Source organism: Myxocyprinus asiaticus, chromosome 29, assembly GCF_019703515.2.
Source record: "Myxocyprinus asiaticus isolate MX2 ecotype Aquarium Trade chromosome 29, UBuf_Myxa_2, whole genome shotgun sequence".
NCBI lineage: Eukaryota > Metazoa > Chordata > Actinopteri > Cypriniformes > Catostomidae > Myxocyprinus > Myxocyprinus asiaticus.
This window is the reverse complement of record NC_059372.1, coordinates 4,665,202-4,691,832: the sequence shown is the minus strand read 5'-3', so window position 1 is coordinate 4,691,832 and position 26,631 is coordinate 4,665,202. Positions and strand designations below refer to the sequence as shown.

General features: G+C 43.0%; 2 protein-coding genes across 3 annotated transcripts in view; both read left to right on the top strand.

Moving 5' to 3' along the window:
* Positions 1 to 25,089, top strand: part of LOC127420314 (zinc finger protein OZF-like) — a 60,701-nt gene extending 35,612 nt beyond the window's left edge. The window contains exons 3-4 of the mRNA XM_051662515.1: positions 20,721 to 21,236; positions 23,490 to 25,089. Of these exons, the coding sequence (XP_051518475.1) occupies positions 20,759 to 21,236; positions 23,490 to 24,655 (1,644 nt within the window). The 5' untranslated portion in view covers positions 20,721 to 20,758 and the 3' untranslated portion in view covers positions 24,656 to 25,089. The remainder of the gene's footprint in view (positions 1 to 20,720; positions 21,237 to 23,489) is intronic.
* Positions 1 to 26,631, top strand: part of LOC127420295 (zinc finger protein 501-like) — a 379,903-nt gene that overhangs the window by 127,524 nt on the left and 225,748 nt on the right. The window lies entirely within an intron of this gene.

The following is a 26,631-nucleotide window of genomic DNA, read 5'->3' as shown; positions in this document are numbered from 1 at the left end:
TCTGCACCCCCGGTCTGTGGATCACCTCAAATTTTAATGGGTGATCCATGCATTGGTATCCTTAATGCGGTGAAGCCACTGGAGTGGGGTGTGATCTGAACAGAGGGTGAAGGCCCGCCCCAGCAGGTAGTAGTGGAGGGTGAGGACAGCCCACTTGATCACCAAACACTTTTAGAAAAGCCTGTTGGCATGACTCCATCCAATGGACCTAATCGGGAGCTCCCTTTCAAGTGAGATCAGTCAGTGGGCTGGTGACGTCAGAGAAACTACACAAACCTTCGGTAATAGCCAGCCAGCCCCAGAAACTGTCTCGCCTCCTTTTGGCTTGGGCGCTGGGCAGGCCATTGTAAAAATGTAACCCTACATACTGAACTTCCACCTGCCCAATTGCGCACTACTTCAGGTTGGCCGTGAGCCTCACCCACCGCAGCAATCTCAGAACGGCGCTCAGATGTTGCATGTGCCCCCACCAATCATTACTATAAATTATGATATCATCTAGATAAGCAGCAGCATATGCCATATGTGGCCTGAGAATTTTGTCCAAGAGATGCTGGAATGTGGCGGGGGCCCTGAACAAACCGAACGGAACGGTCACAAATTGTTGAAAACCGAACGGTGTGGAAAACGCAGTTTTTTCTCTGCAGAATGGAGTTAAGGGGATCTGCCAATAACCCTTTCTTAAATCCAGTGTCGAATAAAATTGAGCTGTGCCCAACCGATCGAGCAATTTGTCAATCCGGTGCATTGGGTACGCGTCAAATTTAGACACCTCCTTCACTTTTCGATAGTCCACACAGAATCGGACCATCCCATCGCTCTTAGGTACCAGAACTACGGGGCTGGCCCAATCGGTGTGTGACTCTTCTATTAGGGACATCTTGAGCATTGCCCCTAATTCTTCCTGAACAACCTTTTTTTTGTGTTCAGGAAGGCGATAGGGGCAGCTACCAACCACCACCCCTGGGATGGTCTCGATGTGGTGCTCTATGAGGTTTGTGCGACGGGGGAGAGGCGAGAACACGTCCGCAAATTCCGCTTGCAACTTGGCTACCTCTGTGAGCTGCGACGGTGAGAGGTGGTCTCCATATGGGACCGGGGTGAACTGATTAGGTTTGAGCATCACTTCTGGCCCGAGCTCCGCCCTCTACTTTCGCCAAGGCCACAGAGACTAACTCCCTCCAAGCTTTTTTGGAAATTGAGGTGGTAAATTTGACGTTCCCCGCCCCTATTGAAAAAATGCATAAATTCTAATTTCTGAAAGTGTGGAAGAACGGTTTTAATGTGCTGCTTCTCTGTTGTTAAGGAAAATTGAATAAAAAAAAAATAGTTGGGCAAAAACTTGGAACATCTATTTTTGTTGAAGCCCGCCCAAAAGTAATTTCCTTGCTACGCCCTTGGTGCAGTATAGAGTTTAATTAAATGTATAAAAAAGATTACAGTAAATGTAATTTGAATGTATTAATAAACAAATGAGAAAAACATTCAAAAATCATATACTACCTTCCTATCTTATATCCTGTCTTCTAATCTTCTTACCTTAGTCGCTGTGTCTGATAGCTATATATGAATGTGCATTTGCTCTGCAAGTGCTTGATTCAGCCAGAATTAACGGTAATTCCGGAACCAACTCACTGACTGACATTCTTTTATCACTTTCCTCAATAAATAATTAATTCTAAATGTGAGATTAACTATAAATGTTACTGATTTGATTTGACTCATATAGGTTAATTTAAAAGAACACAATGTGTAAGTTTAACCAATAAGTTTTTTTGTTTATTGATTACAAATGAAGAGAATCAGAGATGTCTCCGCTAAACTATACGGTAAGAAATGGTAGCCTATAAGATTAATTGAATATTTATTCGATTTTTTAATGGTTGTCAATACATTACTGGTTTTATAAACATTTGATTGTGTTAAAGTCATTGGTTGTTTTGGAGTAATTTTCTTCAATATCTGCTCTGCAGTGCTGAGGTACAATGTTTTAGGAAACTGAAAAACAAGACTCGGTTTTAATTGTTAGACATACAGCAGGTTTGCAGAAATGATTATGTCTTCCAAAATGTGTTGTGGCTGATTTTAATGATTATATAATAATATGATTTCATTATAATAAATAGCCTAATTAATATATCGATAGCTGTTTATTGAGGTTGCAGAAAGGTTCTGGATATTAAGAAGTGAAGGGAATGTTATGGGAACCATCGTGTACAACCAAAAACAAACATTCTACTTCCGTAAAGAAAACGTGCCTGGAAAAACAAAAACGAATCTTAAAGCCTTCATTCATTTTCTAAGGATTTGTCTAGAGATTGATTTCCATTGTCTAACATTAGCATGTGCACGTAAAATACATTCTTATGACAGGTTTTATTATTGTTGTTGTTGTTGTTGTAATAAGCGATTTGATTATCTATATATATAAAACCCAAAAGGTTTCCCAAACCAATTTGTGTATCTTCCATTAATTTAATTTCCATTTTGAAATATAAAAAAATGGATAACAAAAAAACAGGTGTTTTATTTTTGTATTTTTCTGCAAAAGTAAAAAATAAAAACACAAATTGGTTAATTTTTTAAAAAGTAGTCTTCTAGCCCTTTTCTATTTTTTTTATTTATTTTTTGCATTCTCCCTTGTGAAAACCAAAACTTAAGAGAAGAAAAACGAAAATCTAAAAAACTGTCACCATGTAACTGACCTATCAGAAAATGTATGGCAGTGCTGATTAATTATGCAGGAAATATTAAACATGATCATATACTGTATCTGGGATTAGAAGAAAATGATTGAAATATCTGGCAAAATACAACAGAACTTGTTATATTAGCAAGCCCAAAATCCTATATTACACTCTTGAATAAAACATAGGCTATGGACAATCCGTTCACATTATATTTGTCCTGTTCTGAAATGTGAGGGTAATATCACAATATTACTTGCTTATCTAACCACTTTTCTCATTTTCTTAAACGGAAAAAAAAATATTCTAATATTTTCATGGCTTAATAAACACTCGACAGCATAAAGTGCTTAAGAAAATCATGCATCAGTCCAAACGCAACATCCAGAGTTATCTGCAGTTCATCTGAAGTGAAGCGTGTTTTACAATTTCTGGTGTCTTCTCTTGACCAACATCCACTTCACAAATTGAATAACTTGAGAAACAACAAAAGTTAAAGGGTTCACAGGTTGGACATTGCAGATTTATTGGCTTTTTACCAGCATGTCAATTTGCAAAGGATTATAACCAGGGGTTATTTTTACCAGGCATTTGATAGAAGGTAAAAATGCCAAAGCTATAATCTTTATTGGTGCAGGAACTGGAAAAATTACTGGCATAACCAATTCACAAGGGATTAAAATCAGGGAGAAAATCTGGTAATTATTCCTCACAGGAACAGTAGAACATAAAGTAGGTTAAAAGTGTCAATCCTCGTTAGCCTTAATGCTAACTTCCGCGGACATATCGGGAAATAACAGCCTACAGATTAGTTACAGATAATTGGAAAATCGAATTTTAATCAAAAACTGTTTTAGTGAATAATTTACCAGGGAAAATAATTGCTAAATAAAAAGACAAGTTGTTTTTCCTTTTTTTCTTTTTTTATTCGAAATGGATATGGAATGAGATACACGGTTTCCTAACTCATCCACACTCCAGTCCAGTAGTTGGCAGGAAATCACCAGAAGTTGTTTTGCAAACCTCCATTAAACACAAGAACTCACAGTTTGAGTGCTCAGTTCCGTAGGTGTTCAATGTGTTTTACATAATTTGTGAGATGTATAGTTATTTTGATGTGTGTTTTTAGTGCATGTTGTTTTTCTCTCTTTGCCGTTTTTTGTCACGGTTCCGGCATGTGTGCCGGCTCATACTGTTGTTTGTTTTTCTCTCCCTTGTGTCTCACAGGTGGAGCCTGCAAGCCTAATCAGCATTTCCATGGGAACACTGATTGATCCCAGAGAGACATTGATCACAGCAATGAATTACTTGCCCGTTTCCACTTGCTTCACTCTGATTGCACTCCCTACTTATTCCTTGTGTTTCCCCTCTTTCTTTGCCAGTTTATTGTTCACTGTAATGTTAATTGTTCTCTCTTGTGTAGTTGGAGTGTGCTTGTGTATCTGTTGATTGCCTGTCTGCAGAGGTGTGGTTACCTGCCTGCTTGCTGTCGCTCTCACCAGTTCTGTGCCCAGTTCATGCGGAGGAGGATTCCTCAGTATCTGCCCATGTCTCGGGAGAATCGTCTGGGCTTTGCTTCGCACCACACCAGCTTCAATGGACTCTCTTCGGATTGCTCCAGACTACCACAACACTACCACAATTATTTTGTTAATAAATCCAATTGAACTGTCATCTCTGCTTTTGGGTCCTTTGTCTCCCCCCCATCCCCTCCGTCACAGAATAAATTGGCCACCATGGATCCAGTGGAGAAGACGACTCTTTGCTCATCTCTCTCCCAACAAGGAGCTGTGCTTGAATGACACCTAGATCCAATTTCTGCCTCTAACTGTGCCTTAGGAAGTGATGGCTCCGCTGCTTGCGGAACTTACCGCGATGGTCCAGCAGCTCCGCCCTCCTTCCAATCCCAGTCCCACGCAGGACACATCCCTTCTCCTCTGGTAGCTTCAAACACCCCATGGCGACCAGAGGTGCACGCCTTTCCCTAGCGTCATTCTAAGATGAGGGGTCTGTTAGAGCTTTCCTCTCACGATGTTCGCTGTTCTTCTACTTGCAGCCCTCCATGTATTCTTCAGACACGATGAAGATTGCGTGTCTCATCACACTACTCTCTGGGAGGGCTGGAGAATGCATAACAGCTATGTGGGATAACCGGCATCCATGCTGCTCTTCATATGTAGCTTTCTCCTTGGAACTTCACAGAGTGTTTGAATGGGCAGCTCAAGGTCGGGAAGCTAGGAAGAGAATTTAAGCAGGACTGTCCCAGGGTAATCAATCAGTAGCCGATTATGCAATAGAGTTTTACACCCTGGCCACTTCCAGCGATTGGAACAGTCACACTATGTGGCACTTGTTCTTGCGAGGTCTTGATCGTAGTACAACATATGATATACAAAACATACAATAGTGCAACATAACAGTGCAGTGCAACAGTAAACTGTCTGGTATAGTTCGGTAGAATGCAGCTGTATTTGTGTATCAGTTTCCTATGTTAGCTGATAAGTAGTTTTAGTTTAGTCTCAAAGTTTGTAGTAAAACAATCATAACTGTAATTTTAATTATGCTACCTCATCTGTCAGCATGATGCCGGTGGATCACGTTCAGTCTCTTTGTACGTTACGTCATTGTTTTGGCCAGTGGTCGCTCACTCGCATCCCTATGGAGTGTGTGCATGAGCGCGAATACGAGCAACAGGTAGCTGGATGCAGTTCACTTAATGGCCACAGGTGTCATTAATAACAAGTGTTTCTGAATCTTACATGCTGCACCTTTGAAGGGAGGGCAGGGGGCAGTCAATAACCCTTTCAGCAGTCCGAACTGTCCTTTGTAGTCTTCTGATATTCGATTTCATGGCTGCACCAAACCAGACAGTTACTGAAGTGCAGAGGACAGACTCAGTGACTGCTGAGTAGAACTGTATCAGCAGCGCCTGTGGCAGGTTGAACTTCCTCAACTGGTGAAGGAAGTACAACCTCTGCTGGGCCTTTTTCACAGAGTCAATGTGGGTCTTTCACTTCAGGTCCTGTGAGATGGTAGTGCCCAGGAACCTGAATGACTCCACTGCTGCCACAGTGCTGTTTAGAATGGTGAGGGGGGTCAGTGTTGGGGTGTTCCTCCTAAAGTCCACAATCATCTCCACCGTTTTGAGCGTGTTCAGCTCCAGGTTGCTTTGAATACACCAGTGAGCCAGCCGTTCAACCTCCCTGCTGTATACAGACTCATCATCATCTTGGATGAGGCAGATGACAGTAGTGTCGTCTGCAAACTTCAGGAGCTTGACAGAGGGGTCCTTTGCGGTGCAGTCGTTTGTGTACAGGGAGAAGAGTAGTGGGGAGAGCACACATCCCTGGGGGGCACCTGTGCTGATTGTACAGGTGCTGGAAGTGAATTTCCCCAGTCTCTCTAGCTGCTGCTTGTCGGTCAGAAAGCTGGTGATCCACTGACAGATAGAGGTGGGAACAGAGAGTTGGTGTAATTTAGTCTGGAGAATAGCTGGGATGATGGTGTTGAAAGCTGAACTGAAGTCCACAAAATGGATCCTTGCATATGTCCCTGGTCTGTCCAGATGTTGCAGGATATGATGCAATCCCATGTTGACTGCATCCTCCACAGACCTGTTTGCTCGATTAGCAAATTGAAGGGGATCTAGAAAGGGTCCAGTGATGTCCTTCAGGTGGGCCAACACCAGTCTCTCAAATTATTTCATGACCACAGACATCAGGACGATGGGTCTGTAGTCATTAAGTCCTGTGTTTTTTTTTTGTTTGTTTTTTTTGGGGGGGTTACAAATTTCGGTATCAAAAGAATTTAGATCATTAATTCAGTACAGCAGTACCGCCGCTCTCTAAATACAGAGCACGCGTCCTGCGTAGGGCACCAACCCCGGTCGTAGAACACTCGCTGTGTCTGAAACTGCCCCCATCCACTATATAGTGCACTATTTCGAGTGTCCGCCATTTCGTAGGAGTGTCTGAATTCTGAGTGAGCCACTCGTTCCCTAATATTGTTCACTCATTCTTACCCACAATGCACTCTAATTTCGAGTGTACATTTGATGTACACTCGATGACGGTTAATTGCCCATAATCCACTGTGGGGAAGACGTACAAGATGGGAGTTTACTGCTTCCTTCACTCCTGCAATGTTTTATTTCATGCTAAATGTATTAAATTACTTTGACAAATCATTACTTGATTAAAATAACACAATAACAAATAGAGAGGCAAAACATACAGATACATTTTAAAATGTACTTTATATTTATATAGAATTTTGTCATTAAGATGAAGAATTCTTTATTTATTAAATTCACTCAGCAGACTGCACAAAGTGAAAATGATAATTCTGTGGATGATTTAAGAATTTGGTTATAACATGTAGGTTATGATAATTTGGTTGGATGAGGGTACTATGTGCCGAGAAACGCTACCCAGCTTGTATTGGAGTTTAAAGATACTAAAGTATAACAACTATAATAATGTACATTTGATAAAATGTGATTACTCTTTATATGAACATATATATTAAAAATGAAAAACAGAATGGAGATTTATTGTATTAACATATTATTTAATAAGAATAACAAGTGGGGGGGCCTGGGTAGCTCAGTGAGTATTGATGCTGTCTACCACCCCTGGAGTCGCGAGTTCGAATCCAGGATGTGCTGAGTGACTCCAGCCAGGTCTCCTAAGCAACCAAATTGGCCCAGTTGCTAGGGAGGGTAGAGTCATATGGGGTAAACTCCCCGTGGTCACTATAATGTGTGATTCTCGGTGGGGCACGTGGTGAGTTGTGCGCAGATGCCGTTGAGAATAGCGTGGACCTCCACACGCACTACGTCTCCGCGGTAATGCGCTCAACAAGGCACGTGATTAGATGCAAGGATTGACGGTCTCAGACACGGAGGCAACTGAGATTCGTCCTCCGCCACCTGGATTGAGGCGAGTCACTACGCCACCACGAGAGTGCATTGGGAATTGGGCATTCCAAATTGGGGAGAAAAAAAATAAGAATAACAAGTAAGGCACAAATATTTTAAAAGTTCATATGTGACGTTGGTTCTGCGACAGCCCCAGAGTTCCAATGCTCAGTGTATACACATCAGCGTCTGAATTCACTCACTCATTTCGTTCACTTACTGCTGAATGTGGCAGCGGGGGCGTGGTCAAGCATCTCTCCGGAGAGAGAGAAAGTGGTAAGGGCGCTTAGACCTGAGCCAAATTATGTCTAACACCTGTCTCTAATTTCAGTGAGCACAGGGAGAGCGGCATAAAGAGGGCCATGCAGCACTCAGAGAAGGGAGAGTACCTGGGCACTAGAGACCTGATTGAGAAGCCAAAAGCTTAGTATCGTAAAGATGAGTTTTTTTTTCTGAAGTTGTTGTTTACGTTTAGACTGAGTTGTTGAACACACTGAGAGCCCTGAAAGAGTGCATTTGCTGCAGTAGGGAGAATAAAACGCTTACCTGAACCAGAGAATCTGCTTCTCGTCTCCTCCTTTAACTAAGAAGTCTTACACTGGTGTCGAAACCTGGGAAAAGGTTTGAAGATGGATGGAAGTTGCCCCGTAGAGTCCTCCCAGTTGGCGGAGATCCTCCAAGCCCTCGCCAGCCTACATCAGAATCACCAACAGACGCTGCTTGAGCTCCGACAAGATCAAGACCGCCGGTTTGTCGAGCTCATGCATGCTCAAGCCGAGGACCGGCAGGCGATCCGGAGCCTCCTCAGGCAGGGGGCATCCTCAGCCGCGACCCCGGACACTCCCACGCCGTTACCCCCGCCAGCATTACAGAAAATGGGGGCGGCGGACGACCCCGAGGCCTTCCTGGATTTGTTTGAGCGGACCGCCGAAATCTGGGGCTGGCCGCTCGGCCAATGGGCAGCCCGATTGATCCCACTATTGTCCGGGGAAGCCCAGCTCGCGGCTCAACAACTGCCAGCGTCGAGCCTCCAGGCCTACGGAGATTTAAAAAGAGCCATGTTGCAACGGGTTGGTCGCACTCCGGAGGAAAGTCGTCAACTCTTCCGGAGCTTGAAGTTGGAGAGCTCCGACCGCCCGTTTGCCTTTGCCCAGCGGAATTATCGACCAGGTGGTACTGGAACAGTTCATAGTTCGACTGCCAAAAGGGACGGCGGAGTGGGTCCAGTGCCACCGCCCGGCGTCGTTGGAGGAAGCTATCCGACTTGCGGAGGACCACATGGCGGCGATCCCGAGGGCGGAAGATCCCTCCTACGTTTTCTCTCCTCCCTCTGTTTCTTCCCCCTCCCCTCTCTCTCTCTCTCTCGTCTGCTCTGTCTCCAGGTCCCGTTCCTGCCCCACGCAGACGAGGAGGATCTCAGCCCCTGAGAACAGTTCCCCAGGTGTGGGAGGCGACACCTTCCCCTACTCCAATGCCCCGCCGCTCTCCCCCTCAGGGGGGGGCGCCCACCGACGCAAGTGCGGGCGTAGCGCCTGGGCCGGCCTGCTGGAGGTGCGGAGACCCGAGCCACCTCCGAGATCAGTGCCCTCTGGTGGAGCTGGGGACGGTGGTGCGGGTCTCTGACCTCCCACAGGGTGCCCCCGACCGGGCCGGAGTGTACCGGATACCGGTAAGTGTCAAGGGGGGTACTCACCAAGCGTTGGTGGATACCGGGTGTAATCAAACCACTATCCACCAACGCCTGGTTCAACCCGAGGCATTGGTCACAACCAAAACGGTGAAGGTGAAATGTGTACACGGGGATATTCACAAGTATCCGGTGGTGACCCTGACAATTAAATTTCGGGGGAGAAAGCATAGAGTGGAGGCTGCGGTTAGTTCCCGCCTCACCCATCCGCTGATTTTTGGGGACTGATTGGCCTGATTTTAAAGTTTTATTAAAGGGAATTTGCGCGGATGGGTCCTGTATGAAAATAGGGAGATGTGTGATGTGCGATGCTCTGGCAGGGGAGGCGGAGCCGGGGCCGTCCTCGACAGCTCCACGTCATGATGACGAGAGAGGGGGAGAGGCTGCAGCCCCTCCCCTTCTCAGGGAATTCCCTGACGGGGATTTCCCTTTGGAGCAATCGCGAGACGAAACCCTCAAACACGCCTTCGACCAAGTGAGAGTCATCGATGGTCAATGACTCCAGACTGACATTGCACTATCATACCCCTATTTTGCAATTATAAATGAGCGGTTGTATCGAGTGACACAGGACACTCGGACCAAAGAGGATACAACCCAACTGTTGGTTCCAAGGAGCTGTCGGGAAATGGTATTCCAGGCGGCTCATTATAATCCCATGGCGGGTCACCTAGGAGAAAGGAAAACATTGAACCGTCTAATAGCCCGTTTCTATTGGCCGGGCATTGGCGGCGATGTCCGCAGGTGGTGTGCGGCATGCCGCGAATGCCAGCTGGTTAACCCACCGGCCACCCCAAAAGCGCCATTGCGCCCTCTCCCTCTGATCGAGGTCCCCTTTGAGAGAATTGGAATGGACCTCGTCGGGCCATTAGAACGGTCAGCACACGGACATCGCTTTGTATTGGTCCTAGTGGACTATGCAACACGATATCCGGAAGCAGTGCCTCTTCGCAACATCTCGGCACGTAGTGTTGCGGAGGCACTCTTCAAAATAATCTCCCGGGTGGGGATTCCGAAAGAAATCCTCACCGATCAAGGCACAACATTTATGTCACGAACACTACGTGAACTGTACGAACTGTTAAATATTAAATCGATTTGCACCAGTGTATACCATCCTCAAACAGATGGCCTGGTGGAACAATTTAATAAAACACTCAAAAACATGATTTGTAAGTTCATGCACGATGATTCCAGAAATTGGGATAAATGGCTCGACCCCCTGTTATTTGCAGTACGAGAGGTCCCGCGAGCCTCCACTGGCTTCTCTCCATTCGAGCTGCTGTATGGGCGACGCCCACGCGGCCTGCTTGACGTATTGCGAGAGGCCTGGGAGGAAGGACCTTCAAACAGTAAAAATGAAATTCAGTACGTTCTTGATCTTAGAGCAAAACTCCACACCTTGGGGCAACTAACACAGGAGAATTTGCTCCAAGCTCAAGAACGACAGCGCCGACTGTATGACAGGGGAACTCAGCTAAGGGAATTTGCACCGGGAGATAAAGTGCTTGTATTGCTTACCACATCGAGCTCTAAATTACTCACCAAGTGGCAAGGACCCTTTGAGGTCACACGACGAGTGGGGGATCTCGATTATGAGGTTAAACGAACCGATAGAGGGGATGCACGTCAAATATACCACCTCAGTCTCCTGAAATTGGCGGTTCCCGTGACGTTGGCTACGGTAGTTCCCGAGAAGGCGGAGCTCGGACCGGAGGTGAGTTCAAAACATAAACAGTTCACCCCAGTCATTTATGGGGGTAATAGAAGAATCCCACAGTGATTGGTCCAGCCCTGTTGTTCTAGTGCCTAAGAGCGACGGGTCTGTGCGATTCTGTGTGGATTACAGAAAAGTCAACGCGGTGTCTAAATTTGATGCATACCCAATGCCTCGCGTTGATGAGTTGCTCGATCGGTTGGGCACTGCTCGTTTTTATTCGACATTGGATTTGACGAAGGGTTATTGGCAGATCCCCTTGACACCAATTTCCCGTGAGAAAACCGCCTTCTCCACACCGTTTGGATTACACCAATTTGTGACTCTTCCGTTCGGTTTGTTTGGAGCCCCGGCTACGTTTCAGCGTCTCATGGACCGAATCCTCAGACCGCATTCAGCTTATGCCGCTGCCTATTTAGATGACATCATTATTTATAGCAATGATTGGCAGCGGCATATGCAACATCTGAGGGCGGTTCTGAGATCGCTGCACCGAGCGGGACTCACAGCGAATCTGAAGAAGTGCGCGATTGGACGGGTGGAGGTACAGTATCTGGGGTTCCACTTAGGCCACGGGCAGGTGCGTCCCCAAATTGACAAGACAGCGGTGATTGCGACCTGTCCGAGACCCAAGACCAAAAAGGGGGTGAGACAGTTCCTGGGGCTGGCTGGCTTTTATAGAAGGTTTGTACCTAATTATTCGGACATCACCAGCCCGCTGACTGATCTCACTAAAAAGGGGACTCCAGATCCGGTCCAGTGGACGGAGCAGTGTCAACGGGCGTTTACGCAAGTTAAAGCTGCACTTTGTGGGGGGCCGCTTTTACATTCACCTGACTTCTCTCTCCCTTTTGTTTTACAGACAGATGCTTCAGACAGGGGGCTGGGGGCCGTACTCTCGCAGGTGGTGGAGGGGGAGGAGCGCCCGGTGCTGTACATTAGCCGTAAGCTCTCGTTAAGGGAAACTAAGTACAGCACTGTGGAAAAGGAGTGTCTCGCCATCAAGTGGGCGGTCCTCACACTCCGATAATACCTGCTGGGGCGGGCCTTCACCCTCTGCTCAGATCACACCCCACTCCAGTGGCTCCACCGCATGAAGGATACTAATGCCCGGATCACCTGTTGGTATCTGGCTCTTCAGCCGTTTAAGTTCAAGGTGGTCCACAGACCGGGGGCACAGATGGCTGTCGCCGACTTCCTTTCCAGGAATGGGGGGGGAGTGGTAGGCAGGCCGGATGCCGCCCCGGCCTGAGTCGGGTGGTGGGGATATGTGGCAGCGGGGGTGTGGTCAAGCATCTCTCCGGAGAGAGAGAAAGCGGTGAGGGTGCTTACACCTGAGCCAAATTATGTCTAACACCTGTCTCTAATTTCAGTGAGCACGGGGAGAGCGGCATAAAGAGGGCCTACACAGCTGTGTGAACTTCCGGCCATTCAATAATCTCTCAACAAATTCCGCATTAATTAAAATTAAACCCAGTAATGTAACGACAGGAATGCCGCCCATTGTAACAAAGTAAAAGTACTTTTTTTCATTAGAAATGTACTTGAGTGTGAGTAAAAAGTACCCACTTTTAAACATATTCTAAAAGTAAAAACAATTTTCCAAAAAAATTACTTTTCCAAAAAGTAAACGTAGCACGTTACTACCCACCTCTGCATCCCACCCGCAAAGTGCTTTAACCTCATGCGAGGACTCGCTATTTTAGATATGTAACACATCATTTAAATTGATTTAAACCCATTGCATACTGTTCAGGACACTCTAAGGAGTCATTTAAGGGTTAAACGTCTGACGCACAGAGTCACGTGACCAAACACCATGGCGTTGATTTCTGTGAACTGATTCTATGGGCGCAGCGCCAACAGAAGTGCCTCTGGTAAGAAACCTCTTCATATTATATTTGGTTGTAAAGAGGAGCTAGTTTCATTTTTCGCGCTTTGGCATGCTGATAAACAGGAAGTACTTGGATGAGTGCTGAAGAGCATTTTACTGACAGACAATCCAAAAACATGTTCATTATTTTGAATAACATTTCACAATAACACATCTGTGGGTCATTTCCCTTCATTTTCATATAAATGTTATTTTATTTTATCATCACTGTACAATCAATATGATTATATTCATTAACATTAGTAAATGCATTCTTATATATTTACTGTGCATTTTCACATTGAGAATAAATGTATTCATCCAAAAGCTGAAAAATTTTGCTTTCAGAGGCTTTATATGGAGTTAGGATGAAAATAAGGTGCATTTCAAACTGTTCTGAGACCAGTGCAGACAGACAGCACACTGGAGGTTTAGTTATTCAGGCTGCAGATGATGTTTGGACCACTCAACATGTTTGGCAGATTTGGGACAATGATAATCAGCACATAAATTCTGAATTTTAGAATGTATCATTTTATTTTAACATAGTTGGCAGTGATTTGATTATGCTGGCCATTACTTTAAATAAGAATTATTTATTCAGCTTTATAGAAAATGAGCTGTAATGTCTATAACATCTCAGAAACATGAATAATCAACACTCCTGGAAACAAATAGCCTAGTGTTATTTAAAATTTCACAACTTAGTCCCGCTGTCCACATATGTGGACATTAATTTTGTGTAAAACTATTTGCTCTAGAAAATATATTTTTTTTGCTTGTTTATTAAGTGCTACAAAAAGTCAAAGAAAGAAAATACCACTAGAGCATGCAAGAACAGGGGCGCAAGATGGCTCACTGATTGATAACACGGTTACAGAGCCAGGTACGGAAACGACTACGGACAATGAAATGTGTGCACAGCACACGAGATATCAATGACAGCTCAAAACGCAAGCTCCAGGTGTGTATTTGTGGTTGGGAGAAAATAACATCAGCGAAGCGCTTGAGGATCCACCAAGTGAGGAAAAGGTGCTTGAGAGAGCAGAGACAAGGGCCTTGCATTGACCAGTACTTCTAATGAGGCAACCGGTCAAATCAGTCGAGTGAAGCACAGCGACGGGACACAAACCAAAGTTCGCAGAGCATCAGCACCCTTCACTGGAGAGAGAGATACAAGCACAGAAATGTCGGTGGAGGAGCCCACGCAACCACAAAGACCTCCAAGGGAGAAAAAGGTAGAAGGCCGCAGACCTGGTGTGAAGTGGCCCAAAGCTGTCGATAAAAAAGGATGGGAAACAATCAACAATGATCTAACTCAAATCTTGGAGCAACAAGCAGGCACAGCAGCGGAAAAGCTTGAAAGGGTGGGCAGAATAATTTACAACTACGGAGAAGAGCGCTTTGGAGTGACTAAAGGGAGAAGTGGAAAGAAACTGCCAGCACCAGCCAAGTCCAGGAGGCAGCAAGAGATCGAGAGGCTAGTCAGAGAGAGGAGACAGATGAAAAAACAGTGGAAAAGAGCCTCTGATGCTGAGAGAGAAGGTCTCATGCGACTCCAAGTGGACATTAAGACCCAGCTGGTGACTTTGTGAATTGCAGAGGACTTGAGGAAACTTCGCAAGAAGAAAGAACACGCAAGAACACGTTTCTATAAAGACCCTTTCAAGTTCGCAAAAGAAAAAACGGAACTTTGAAAACATCAAGGCAGGAACTGGAGAAACACCTGGAAAATGTCCACCATGACACAAAAAGGCATGAGCAGATAGTCATCCCACCGGACATCCCGCCAATTCAACCACCTGAATTCAACCTGGACACTAGCCCTCCTAAATGGAAAGAGGTAGAAAACACGGTCTGGAGAGCAAGAGCAGCATCGGCTCCGGGGCCTAACGGAGTACCATATAAGCTCTACAAGAATGCACCGGATGTCTTACGCTTTCTGTGGAGGCTCATGAGGGTAGTATGGCAGAAGCAAAGAATACCCAAGGCTTGGCAAAGGGCTGGCGGCATGCTAATACCAAAAGAATAGGGTGCATCAAACATCAACCAATTCCGGCCAATCTGATTCTCAACGTTGAGGGGAAAATCTTTCTCAGCATAGTAGCACAGAGGCTGTCCGCCTACCTGGAAAGAAACAAGTACATTGATACATCTGTACAGAAAGCAGGAATTCCAGGATTCTCTGGCTGCTTGGAACATACAAGTATGAGCTGGCACCAGATCTAAGCAGCCAAGAAGGACAAGAGAGACCTCCATGTGGTTTTCCTTTGGCTCAGTTCCCCATGATCTTCTCTGGGAGTCATTCAACTTATTCCATGTACCAGAACCAGGTCCAGCAGGGAAGAGGAGGTTTTGGCCTGAAAGCAAGTGAACCAACCTGGCAAAAGGCTACAACATCAGGCTGGAGAACACTGGTGGTCGAGGAAGTGCGTCGACAGAGGAGGTTGTGAGAAGAGCGAAGGCTGTCTCTCTTGCTAAGTAGGGGCAATGGATGCGGCGGGAAGGTGTGGAGAGGAGAAAGATCAGCTGGAGGGAGCTATGGGAAATGGAAGCAAACAAGATTAGCTTTATTATCAGCGCAATGTATGCTTCCATCACCAACAAATCACCATCAGTGGTACAGCAAGGATCCAACCTGTGCCCTCTGCCCAACTCCAGCAACTCTCAAACACATCATGACAGGCTGCAAGACCAGCCTCATGCAAGGGAGATACACCTGGAGACACAATCAGGTCCTCAAGACCCTGGCATTAGCTTTGGAGAGCAAGCAGAGCACGACCAACTCCCAGCCACCAAGAGAAATCAATCCCCCGAAGGCAACAATGTTTGTCTGAGAAGGGCAGAAAACACCCAAACATCTTTCCATCAAGTCAGATGCAGGACAACTATGCATGGCCTGTGACTGGAAAATGCTGGCAGACATCGGCCAACAGCTAATCTTTCCACTGGAGATCGCCCACACCAACCTCAGGCCAGATTTGGTACTCTGGTCCCCCTCACTTAAGATGGTTTATATCATAGAGCTCACAGTCCCATGGGAGAACTCAGTTCAGGAAGCCTATGAGCGAAAGAAGCTGCATTATGCAGAGCTAGCAGCAGAAGCGAAGCAGTGTGGCTGGAACACCAAAGTTTATCCAGTTGAAGTGGGATGCAGAGGATTTGTGGCATCATCTATCATCAGACTGTTGAAAGAACTCGGAATCCACGGTCAGGCTTTGCGGAAGACCATCAGAGAAGTCTCGGAGGTGGCGGAAAGAAGTAGCCAGTGGATTTGGCTCAAGTGGAATTTCCCATGCTGGGCCCCAAGTAAAGCAACATAAACCACTCAAGAACTCCCACCTGTCAACCTTTCAGCCAGCTGCAGACTTCACCAACAGGGTGAATTTCGGGAACGGTTTAGCTTGGGACACAAGCTGAGTACTGATCATCCTACAGCGGGCCACCCTTGTGGAGGGTGTATAGTGTTGAAAGGCCGAAACACCCAATGATGCAAGGGCACACTACTGATGACGTGTCCCATGCCTAATTGACCCAAAATGGTACCCTGGCCAAGATTTACCTCCCACACAACTTGGAGAATCCCCACCAAATCTCGGAAAAGTGCTCACCACCTATTGGCACAAGGGACGGTTCTAACATCTCATCCTGTGTTTTTGATTCTTCTTACTAGTTACAAATCAAAAAGGGAAATTAAAAACGCAGGGGTCTCAGGAGGTTAAAGCTATATCAGATTATGTGAGTTTTAAATACTCCTCCTCTTTCTTTTTTATATCTATTTTTGCCATGAATTTATACACTGTAATTAATTAATACAATGTAATTTCTTTGTTTTATACTGTAGGTTTACAGTTAAAAAGTCTTTCAGCTGTGTTCGGTGTGGATACTTCTCTCCACTTCTCCATTAAGCACATGATCCTTTTTGTGGACTTCAGTTTGGCTTTCAACACCATCATCCCAGCTATACTCCAGAATAAATTACACCAAATCTCTGTTCCCTTGTCTATCTGTCAGTGGATTACCAGCTTTCTGACGGACAGGCAGCAGCTTGTGAGACAGGGGAAACTCACTTCCAGCACCTGTACAATCAGCACTGGTGCCCCCCTGGGATGTGTGCTCTCCACACTACACTTCTCCCTCTACACCAATGACTGTATCGCCAAGGACCCCTCTGTCAAGCTCCTGAAGTTTGCAGATGACACCACTGTCATCGGCCACATCCGAGATGATGATGAGTCTGCATACAGAAGGGAGGTTAAACAGCTGGCTGTCTGGTGCAGTCAAAACAACTTGAGCTGAACACGCTCAAAACAGTGGAGATGATTGTGGACTTTAGGAGGAACACCCCAACACTGACCCCCCTCACCATTCTAAACAGCACTGTGGCAGCAGTGGAGTCATTCGGGTTCCTGGGCATTACCATCTCACAGGACCTGAAGTGGGAGACCCACATTGACTCCACTGTGAAAAAGGCCCAGCAGAGGTTGTACTTCCTTTGCCAGGAAATTGAGGAAATTCAACCTGCTGATACAGTTTACTCAGCAGTCATTGAGTCTGTCCTCTGCACTTCAATAACTGTCTGGTTTGGTTCAGCTATGAAATCAGACATCAGAAGACTACAAAGCACAGTTCGGACAGTTGCCCCCTGCCCCCCTTCAAGAATTATACACTTCCAGAGTGAGGAAAAAGGCTGGAAAAATGACTCTGGACCCCACTCACCCTGCCCACTACCTTTTTGAACTGTTGCCTTCTGGCCGATGCTTCAGAGCTCTGAGCACCAGAACCATCAGGCACAGGAACAGTTTTTTCCCTCAGGCTATCCATCTCATGAACAGTTAAATTGCCCCATTGAGCAATAACTTTGTGCAATGCACAGTTTAGTCTTTCTTATATTTATCCAACACATCCAACCTCTTCTGCCATTTCATTCCTCTGAGAAAAAAAAAAAAAAAACAGATTTGTATTAACACTGTACATAACAGATTGTATTAGATTTGCACTACCCATGTGTATGTGTGTATATATGTATGTGTGTGTCTGTACGTATGTGTATAATTATTTTTTATTATCTATGTCTTGCTGCTGTTTTTGTATTGTTGTATACTTGAAGCTCCTGTCACCAAGACAAATTCCTTGTATGTGTAAGCATACTTAGCAATAAAGCTAATTCTGATTCTGATGAGCGATTAAAAGATACTGAATTTGTGATCCATATAGAACATGCGATTCAGATATTTACTTGGTTTTATGCATAAACATTTTGCCTAGTCACCAAAGGGCTTTTTTTTAAAAAAAAATTTATCACACTTCATATCACTTTTTCTTTTTCAGATTGTGAAGGGCTCACATTATATACTAAAACACTGACTCTGAATCTAATTGTGTATTTCTATTCAGACAGACGTTGTTGGAACCCACAACCTCATTATACCTGCAGAGAGAGGCTGCCACTCAAATACACCAAAATACACAGTGATGGATGGTGAAGACATCACAGAGGATTGTGCAGATATTTTAGTGAAATTTCGCCTTTATTATATCTATTTTGTGTTTCCATGATACTTTGCTCTTCCTTGAAGGATTTTTTTGTAAATATGGAAGAAAAAAGCTCTCTCTATTAAAGTTAAAAATATGTAGAAAAGTTTCTGTCCCAGCCTTAATGTGTGGAGCAATGTGGGTCTCCTAATTTATTTGCATATGCATTTATTTTCTCTTTTGCATATTTATTTGTTTATGTAATTATAAATGTAAGTGATTGATTTATGCATTTTGAATTATTTAATCACAATCAGTAATTAATGTAACTAATGATTGCTCTAAAGCATTGTTATTATTTGTTAAAAAAAATTATTTAAATTGAAAATAAAAGTACCTAAATGACATAAGCCATGCTTTTATTTATTTATTTGTTTGTTTGTTATATTTAATCTAAAACCGTAATTGATGCTATAATGTTTGAAGGAGCAGGAGTATAGAGGTAAGGTTCTGTATGGAAACTTCTATTTTGCACCAAAACGTTTTCTGCTATTGTTACAAGCCAAAGAACCCTTATTTCTTTGAGTGTACAAGAGTGTACAAAAAAAGACAAAGAAGAAAACAAAATATTAAATATTAGATTAAATTAATTACCTCAAAATCAAACTTTAGACATTGCATGCAATGATCCCATGGATTAAGAATATTTGTGTAGTGTATAGTGACAAACAGGTGTTAAGGGAAGTACTTTGGTAGTTGTTGCTGCTACTTGGCCTAATACTGGGCAATTAATTCATTACTGATTGCACAGAAAAGCACCAGGTTGAGTGAGATGCCCGGGAGGTGCGTGAGTGTAGGTGTAGTCAAAGGAGTTGTGTTGATATGCCGGTTATTTGAATCACTTCAAATCTCTCTGGTGTATCTGGGAGGTTTAATGTCTCCACATGTCTCACTTGTTTTCCATCATCAAACAGGATGAGATCAGGATGAGCTGTATCAGGATCCAGAGTCACATCCACTGAGAGAGATCAGAGAATATCAGTCACTTCAGAATAAAAACATGTTGATATATGTTATAATAAATACAGAATATAATGAAACTGTAGTGCAGTAAGTCAGCTGTCAGTATATAAATGTAAAGTATTGTAAGTGTGAATAAGAGAACAGTGAAGATCACACACTGTACCTGCATACTGCTGCATCCTCCTCAATACTGTCAACACAAATCACAATAAAACATGATCAATAGTTCATCAGAATATTCCAGGATAAATGATACTGAAACTCTATGGACAGAGTCATGCTGATGATGATTAACACAAAGTCGTTTTGATGAATTTCTGGTTATGAGATACTGATGTAATTCATTTTATTGAAGGTTGCTCCATGTAAACCGATTTTTATAGATAGTGAACCTGAATGCAAAGTCTTCTTAAAATGCTCCAGGACAAAGAATTATAAAATGTTTACATTATAAAATTATCTCAGAGTATAGAATTTAATACTTTGAACAGATCGTGAATTAATAAATAGTATTACGTTTTTTTACACTTGTCCAGTTGGTGGCGGTGTCGCAATCACGGAGTCGCTCGTGAACCTCAGAAGAAGAAAACTCAAAGATTGAGTGTTCAGTTCGGTACGTGTTCAATGTGTTTTACATCATGAGAGTTCAGTGAAGGTGCTTATATGGCGAATAATGTCTGCTATAGGCGAATATCAGACGATATTCCTGCTATCAGGAACATGAAACCAAACACAAAGCACACATTTATATTCATACATCTCAGAAACAGTTATTTTGTTTAACAGAGCTGTTCTTGTATATGATCATATAATAATATTTTTAAGTTTGATGAATGTCAGTCCATTATAATGATGATGATTTTGTGTTCAGATGTTCATCATGAGAGAAAAGGTGGATGTGATCTGCTGTAAATCAGTAGGAACTGATCTGTCCATGCTGGATATTGATGATTTCATCACAGAAATCTCTCAGCTGAAGAAAGAGGTGATGTCACTGAAGACAAAACTGATGGAGAGAGAGGACAGGTTACAGGTTAAACGTTCATTTCATCCTTAAAGTTGAGATTGTAAGCTTTCAAATGATGTGATATGATGAACGGTACAGATGTGATTGTGTTGTGTTTGTCAGGAGCTGGAAAATGTTTCCTGTCAATCTTCAGTGTGTGTGACTGATGGGAACTCCACAGAATGTCAGGATTCAGTGTGGAGCGGCAGAGATCAGTCCACACCACAGCGACTGCTGGACAAACTCTCTGAACAGAGATCCAGAGACACACAGGACTCACAGCTCACTTTACTCTGTTCTACTGATGGTAATCAGGGTGATCAAACCTCCACAGAGTCTCTGACTTCTGTCTGTAACACTGGAGAACAACAGATGCTGCAGATACCAGTGAAGAATGAAGTGAAACAGGAGGAGATAAAAGAAGAAAACACAGCAGAGGAACAACAGAGAGATGAAGATGATAAATATGATGATGATCAAACCTCCACAGAGTCTCTGGCTTCTGTCTGTAATACTGGAGAACAGCAGATGCTGCAGATACCAGTGAAGATTGAAGTGAAACAGGAGGAGATAAAAGAAGAAAACACAGCAGAGGAACAACAGAGTAATAAATATGATAAATATGATGATGATCAAACCTCCACAGAGTCTCTGGCTTCTGTCTGTAATACTGGAGAACAGCAGATGCTGCAGATACCAGTGAAGATGTGTTCAGTGAAGCTGCTGGACTGCAGGAACCTGATGAAGATGAGAGGAGAAACCACAGCAGAGGAACAACAGAGTGATGAAGATGATGAAACCACAGCAGAGGAACAACAACAGAGTAATGAAGATGATTTTCTTCCTTCAGGTACGTTTCTTTCTGTAATGTTTTACACTTTTATAAGAACACCAGAGAAGTCACTGACACCATCTATGGATGGCAGTCGCTCTGACTGATTGAGTCTTGGAGCAAACAGACTGCTTGATCTTTCAGAATGTTGATAATACAGTTGTCTGTTTCTAAGTAGCAAAAACTCAGCTGCAACACTGGATGCCTCTTTGAATTGTGCCTTCAAATAGTTTAAAACAGTAGCCTTACCTGCATCAGAATATTGTTTCCGTAACACTTCTACATTTTGAATATTTATTTTAATTAAGCAATTTTCTCCTTTCGTGCTTTAGCAACTTTAGAGGAATAACATATACAACTACCTCTAATTGCACATAATGTAACCTCCCAAAGAGTATGGGGATTAACATCTGGAGTATTATTAAAATCAGTAAAATTACTAAAATCCTTCTTAATATGTTCCAAAAACTCTTGTCTTTAAGAAGAAACATGTTAAAGCACCAATGCTTAAAACCGGACATACTTTAATTTGGACAGGACCATGGTCAGATATAATCATTGGCAGGATTTCACCAACCAAAATGAAGTTCAGTAAAACAGATGAGACTGGATAATAATCAGTTCTGGAAAACATTTATGATGTCCTGAAAAATAAGTTTACTCCCTTACAATACGATTTCTAATAAATCAACTGTCTACAACATTTAAATTATGGATGTGCACAGTTACTGTTTTTAACATTCGGTTAACTGTGAGGTTTCACGAACGGTTAATTGGTTTTTCGTTGGGACACATGAATAAAGAACGTTCATTGCAATGGAATTTCCTTAAAATAGAGGCAAATAAAGTGCACAGTGAGCTATGAGCCTTAAAGCACAATACACAGATCCTCAAAAGATAAAATCTCACATTAAAGTAAAAAAAACAAAAAAAAAACACTCAAACTGTCACTGCCTGTATTTGCGCTCTTCCCTGGCAGGTTCACATTTCTGTGAGGCAGCAAATGCAACTTTTGTCATGTGCGTGGAGTTGCACTGCTGCAGTGAAATACCCTCTTCGGGGTGCTTTGATTTAAAAAAAATAAATGTTTTTTAAATCAAATGGCACTGAACTTGTCTAATTACTGTACTTAAATAAGCACACCAGAGCAAAAGAGAAAAAAAACACTCTTACCTGGACAGCCTGGAATCATGATTAATGGTGCAGTCCTCTATGCAACCTGAAATTCTTCAGAACGCAGCACAACGAAAGAAACACAGTGCATGTGTTTTGAGATGCATTGATAAAAATGTACGTTCTTTTTAACTTCCCTTTCATACATTTCCCTAAAATGCCTGTATGTAAAGGTATAAGGACGGGCAAGGAGGAGGCGGGAATCGGCTGAACAGTAAACATAAGTTTAATGTCAAAACTCAAACTGAAAACAACATAAAGCAAACACAGACACGCATGCAACGCGGCCACATGCGTCTCTCTCTCTTGAACTGGCATCTCCGACTCCCCTTTATCTCGCTATCCCGCTGATTCTGCGCCGGCCGTGCACCATCACAGCCCAGCCAAGCCCTCCTCCTTGTCACACTGTACTTGCGTTGAACAGTTAACCGGATGTCGACTATACGTGCACATCCCTAATTTAAAGCAGCCGTAAAGGCTTTGAAAATTTAGATGAAGTGGCCTGATAAGTAGTAAGCACACCACCGCCAGATCTATACAAATGATCCACTGCAAGGTTAAAATCTGCACTAATAAGTATTGGAGTATCATCTAAAGTCAACAGTTTATTTTTTGTAAAAAAAAAAAAAATCATAAAGCTTTTTTCTTTACCATGATGGTTCAGATAGATTTTATTGCTTTGATCTGTGATGTTTTAATCTTATTGTATTAAAAGCCAACTTTTGGGAAGGGATCATTCTGTCAAATTAGGCGATTTGAATTTTCATTTTAATAAATAATTTTTAATATTTCTGCGCTGCTCAGCGTGTAGAGGGTGCCGCTTGCTCACGCAGCACTAACTGAAGCTTTCAATGCAGACTGTATTTTAAAACACAGCCTTTTGTCCTTGCATGATTACTAAACCGGAAAAGACGATTTCAGACTTATTTCTGTCCATCATGCAGCCTTGATGGATACCATATATACCTTGTGCACAGACAAAAAAATCACAAATTATTATTGGATGTTTTTGTTCTGCTATTAAATTAGGTTTCTATTTGATGTTTCACATTTGTCCCTCTTGAATTGATTTTTGTCAATTTACTGTGTTCATTTCAGAGCTGATGGAAGTGAGAGAGGATAATCAAGAACTGAATGAAGTGGAGGAGAAACTTCAGTATCAGAAACATCATGATTTAATAAATGTTGAAGAATCTTTGAGTTGTTCAAAGACTGAGAAGAATTTCTCACTGAAAAAGCCTAAAAGAAAAACACCCAAAAAATGTTTTACCTGCTCTCAATGTGGAAAGAGTTTCAGATATAAAACCTGTCTTAATAGACACATGAGAATTCACACAGGAGAGAAACCTTACACATGCCAACAGTGTGGAAAGAGTTTCACAGATGCATCCTATCTAAATAAACATCTCCACATTCACTTTGGAGAAAGAGCATTTGAATGTGTTAAGTGTGGAAAAACATTTGTTTTGAATTCAGTCCTAAAACAACATCTGAAAACACACACAAATGAGAAGCCAAAGTGTTCTTTTTGTGGAAAGAGTTTTGCAGGCTTGTACTATTTGAAGGAGCACCAGAAAATTCATACCAGTGTGGGTGCTCATATATGCTTTGAATGTGGGAAAACATTTATTACAGCTGGCAACTTGAAACAGCACCAAATAATTCATACTGGAGAAAAACCTTACAAGTGCTCACACTGTGAAAAGAGTTTCACTCATTCACAAGACCTGAAAAAACATGAGAGAATCCATATTGGAGAAAAACCTTACAAGTGCTCACACTGTGAAAAGAGCTTCACTTGGTCAAAGTCCCTGAAAATACATGAGATAATTCATATTGGAGAAAAACCTTACAAGTGCTCACACTGTGAAAAGAGTTTCACTTGGTCAAAGTCCCTTAAAAAACATGTGAGAATTCATACTGGAGAGAAGCCTTACAAGTGCTCACACTGTGAAAAGAGATTCACTGGGTCAAAGTCACTTAAAAAACATGTGAGAATTCATACTGGAGAGAAACCTTACAAGTGCTCACACTGTAAAAAGAGTTTCACTCAGTCAGGAAACCTGAAAACACACAAGAGAATCCACACTGGAGAAAAACCTTATAAGTGCTCACACTGTGAAAAGAGTTTCACTCATTCACAAAACCTAAAAACACACGAGAGAATTCACACTGGAGAGAAACCATACAAGTGCTCACACTGTGAATTGAGCTTCACTTGGTCAAAGTCCCTGAAAACACATGAGAAAATCCATACTGGTTAATTGTATCTAATTATTGTGATGACTCCACAAGATGGCAACACCATTAAACATTAGAATAGATGCATGCATTGGCGATATTATGTTGCACAACTCACGTCATGAAAACATGTTATGTTGTTCTGTATTGTTCTTGTGTTCCAAACGATACTACTATATGTGAACCTTTTCAGAGGCCATGTGTTGAAGTGATCCCCCCTTCCCATGCAATTTTACAGTCTCTTCAATGACATGGTGTAAAGCCGTATAAATTTCCCAGATTACGTCAAATTTTTACAATGTGTTTTCTGGAGTGTGTATTTAAGCCCTTGTTTTCCATGGTTAGTTTGTCAGTCTTCGCATGTATTGTTTGATGCTCTGTGCTCGGTTCCCTGTGATTTGTTTCCTTATATTCTGAGTTACTTTGTTTATCTTTGTTTTATTAAAGCTACATTTAGATCCTCATTCCTTGCCTGCCTCGTCACAGTTCTTCTGCACCGAATATACTACAGTTCTCACTGCCTTCCTGCTGCAGTTGGTACCGGGTTCCCCATGCTTCGCCAGCCCTGCTTGGTCTAATTTATTGTAAATAAATCCTGTGAACTGTTCCTCTGCTCTTGGGTCTCTTGCTTTCTGACAGAACAGTCTAGCCAGGATGGACCCAGAGGAGGAATCCACTCTTCGCTCTGCACTTTCTCAGCAGGGAGCTTTACTGGGATGTCAGCAGGATCAGATCGGACTCTGGACTCTAACCGGGCTCTGGAGATTATGGCACTGCAGCTCACTGAGCTCACCTCTGTCGTCCATCAACTCTGCCAGCCTCCTGATACTGGTCCCACCCAGGAAGCGCTCTCTTCGGTGGTTCCCCACATTTCTGGACACTTTGAGCCTCGTCTCAATCCTCCAGTCCTGTTCTCAGATGAGGCGGGTTCTTGCCAGACCTTCCTTTCACAATGTTCCTTGTACTTCTCATTGCAACCCTCTGTTTTCCCGTCGGAGAGAATGATGATGGCATGTGTCATCACGCTCCTCACCGGAAGGGCTGGTGAATGGGGAACTGCCATGTGGGACAATGGACATCCCTGTAACGCTTCATCCAAGCATTCTCCACAGAGCTCCGCCGAGTGTTTGATCACTCGGCTCGAGGTTGTGAAGTGGCAAGGTTTTTATCTTTGATTTGTCTCTGGGAAACCGGTGGGTCACAGACTATGCCATCGAGTTCTGCACCCTCGCTGCATCTTGTGAGTGATCGCGTGCAGTGGGACCGGTTTCTGCATGGGCTATCTAACAACATCCAGGATGAAATCTATGCCTTGGACCTGCCTCCCCGCTTTGACAACCTGGTGGCAAGGTTATTATAGTTTTGCATTTTCAAATCAGTTTTTATTTTATATAATTTAAAATTTGCTATAAATTTCAGTTTAGTTTTAGTTAGTTTCATTAAGGATTTTGTTGTTTTAGTTTAGTTTTTACTTTGTAAACACATTTCTATTTCATTTTAATATATTTTTGTTTCAGTTTTAGTAATTATAGTTTTGAGAGTTAACAGAACACTTCCAGAGTGTATACCAAAGCAAGACATTTGAATTTAAGCATGGAAAACTTGCACAATACACTTAAAGCAAAACGAAAAGTTAAATATTTGCACAGTGTACTTAGACTCAGCATACTTGTGCATAATAACAATAACATATTGGTTTGAGAATTCAACAAAGTCACAAAAAACAAACAAACAAAAGCAAATCAAAAGTACAAAAGTTAAATGTATGAAAATTTCAAATGAACACAAATTCATGTTAATCTTGTTAAACTGTTGAGGCTCACTGTACTGACTGCGGGCGCTCCGTCACATTGTTTATATAGGTTTACATTTACATATTTTCATATAGTATGTTATCCATTCAACCACGAAGACAGAGGCCGCTGCAGTGCAGAAACGATACAATTATTGACATGAAGAAAAAAGTGAAGCCAGTGGTCTGTTCAGAGACCACATGAAC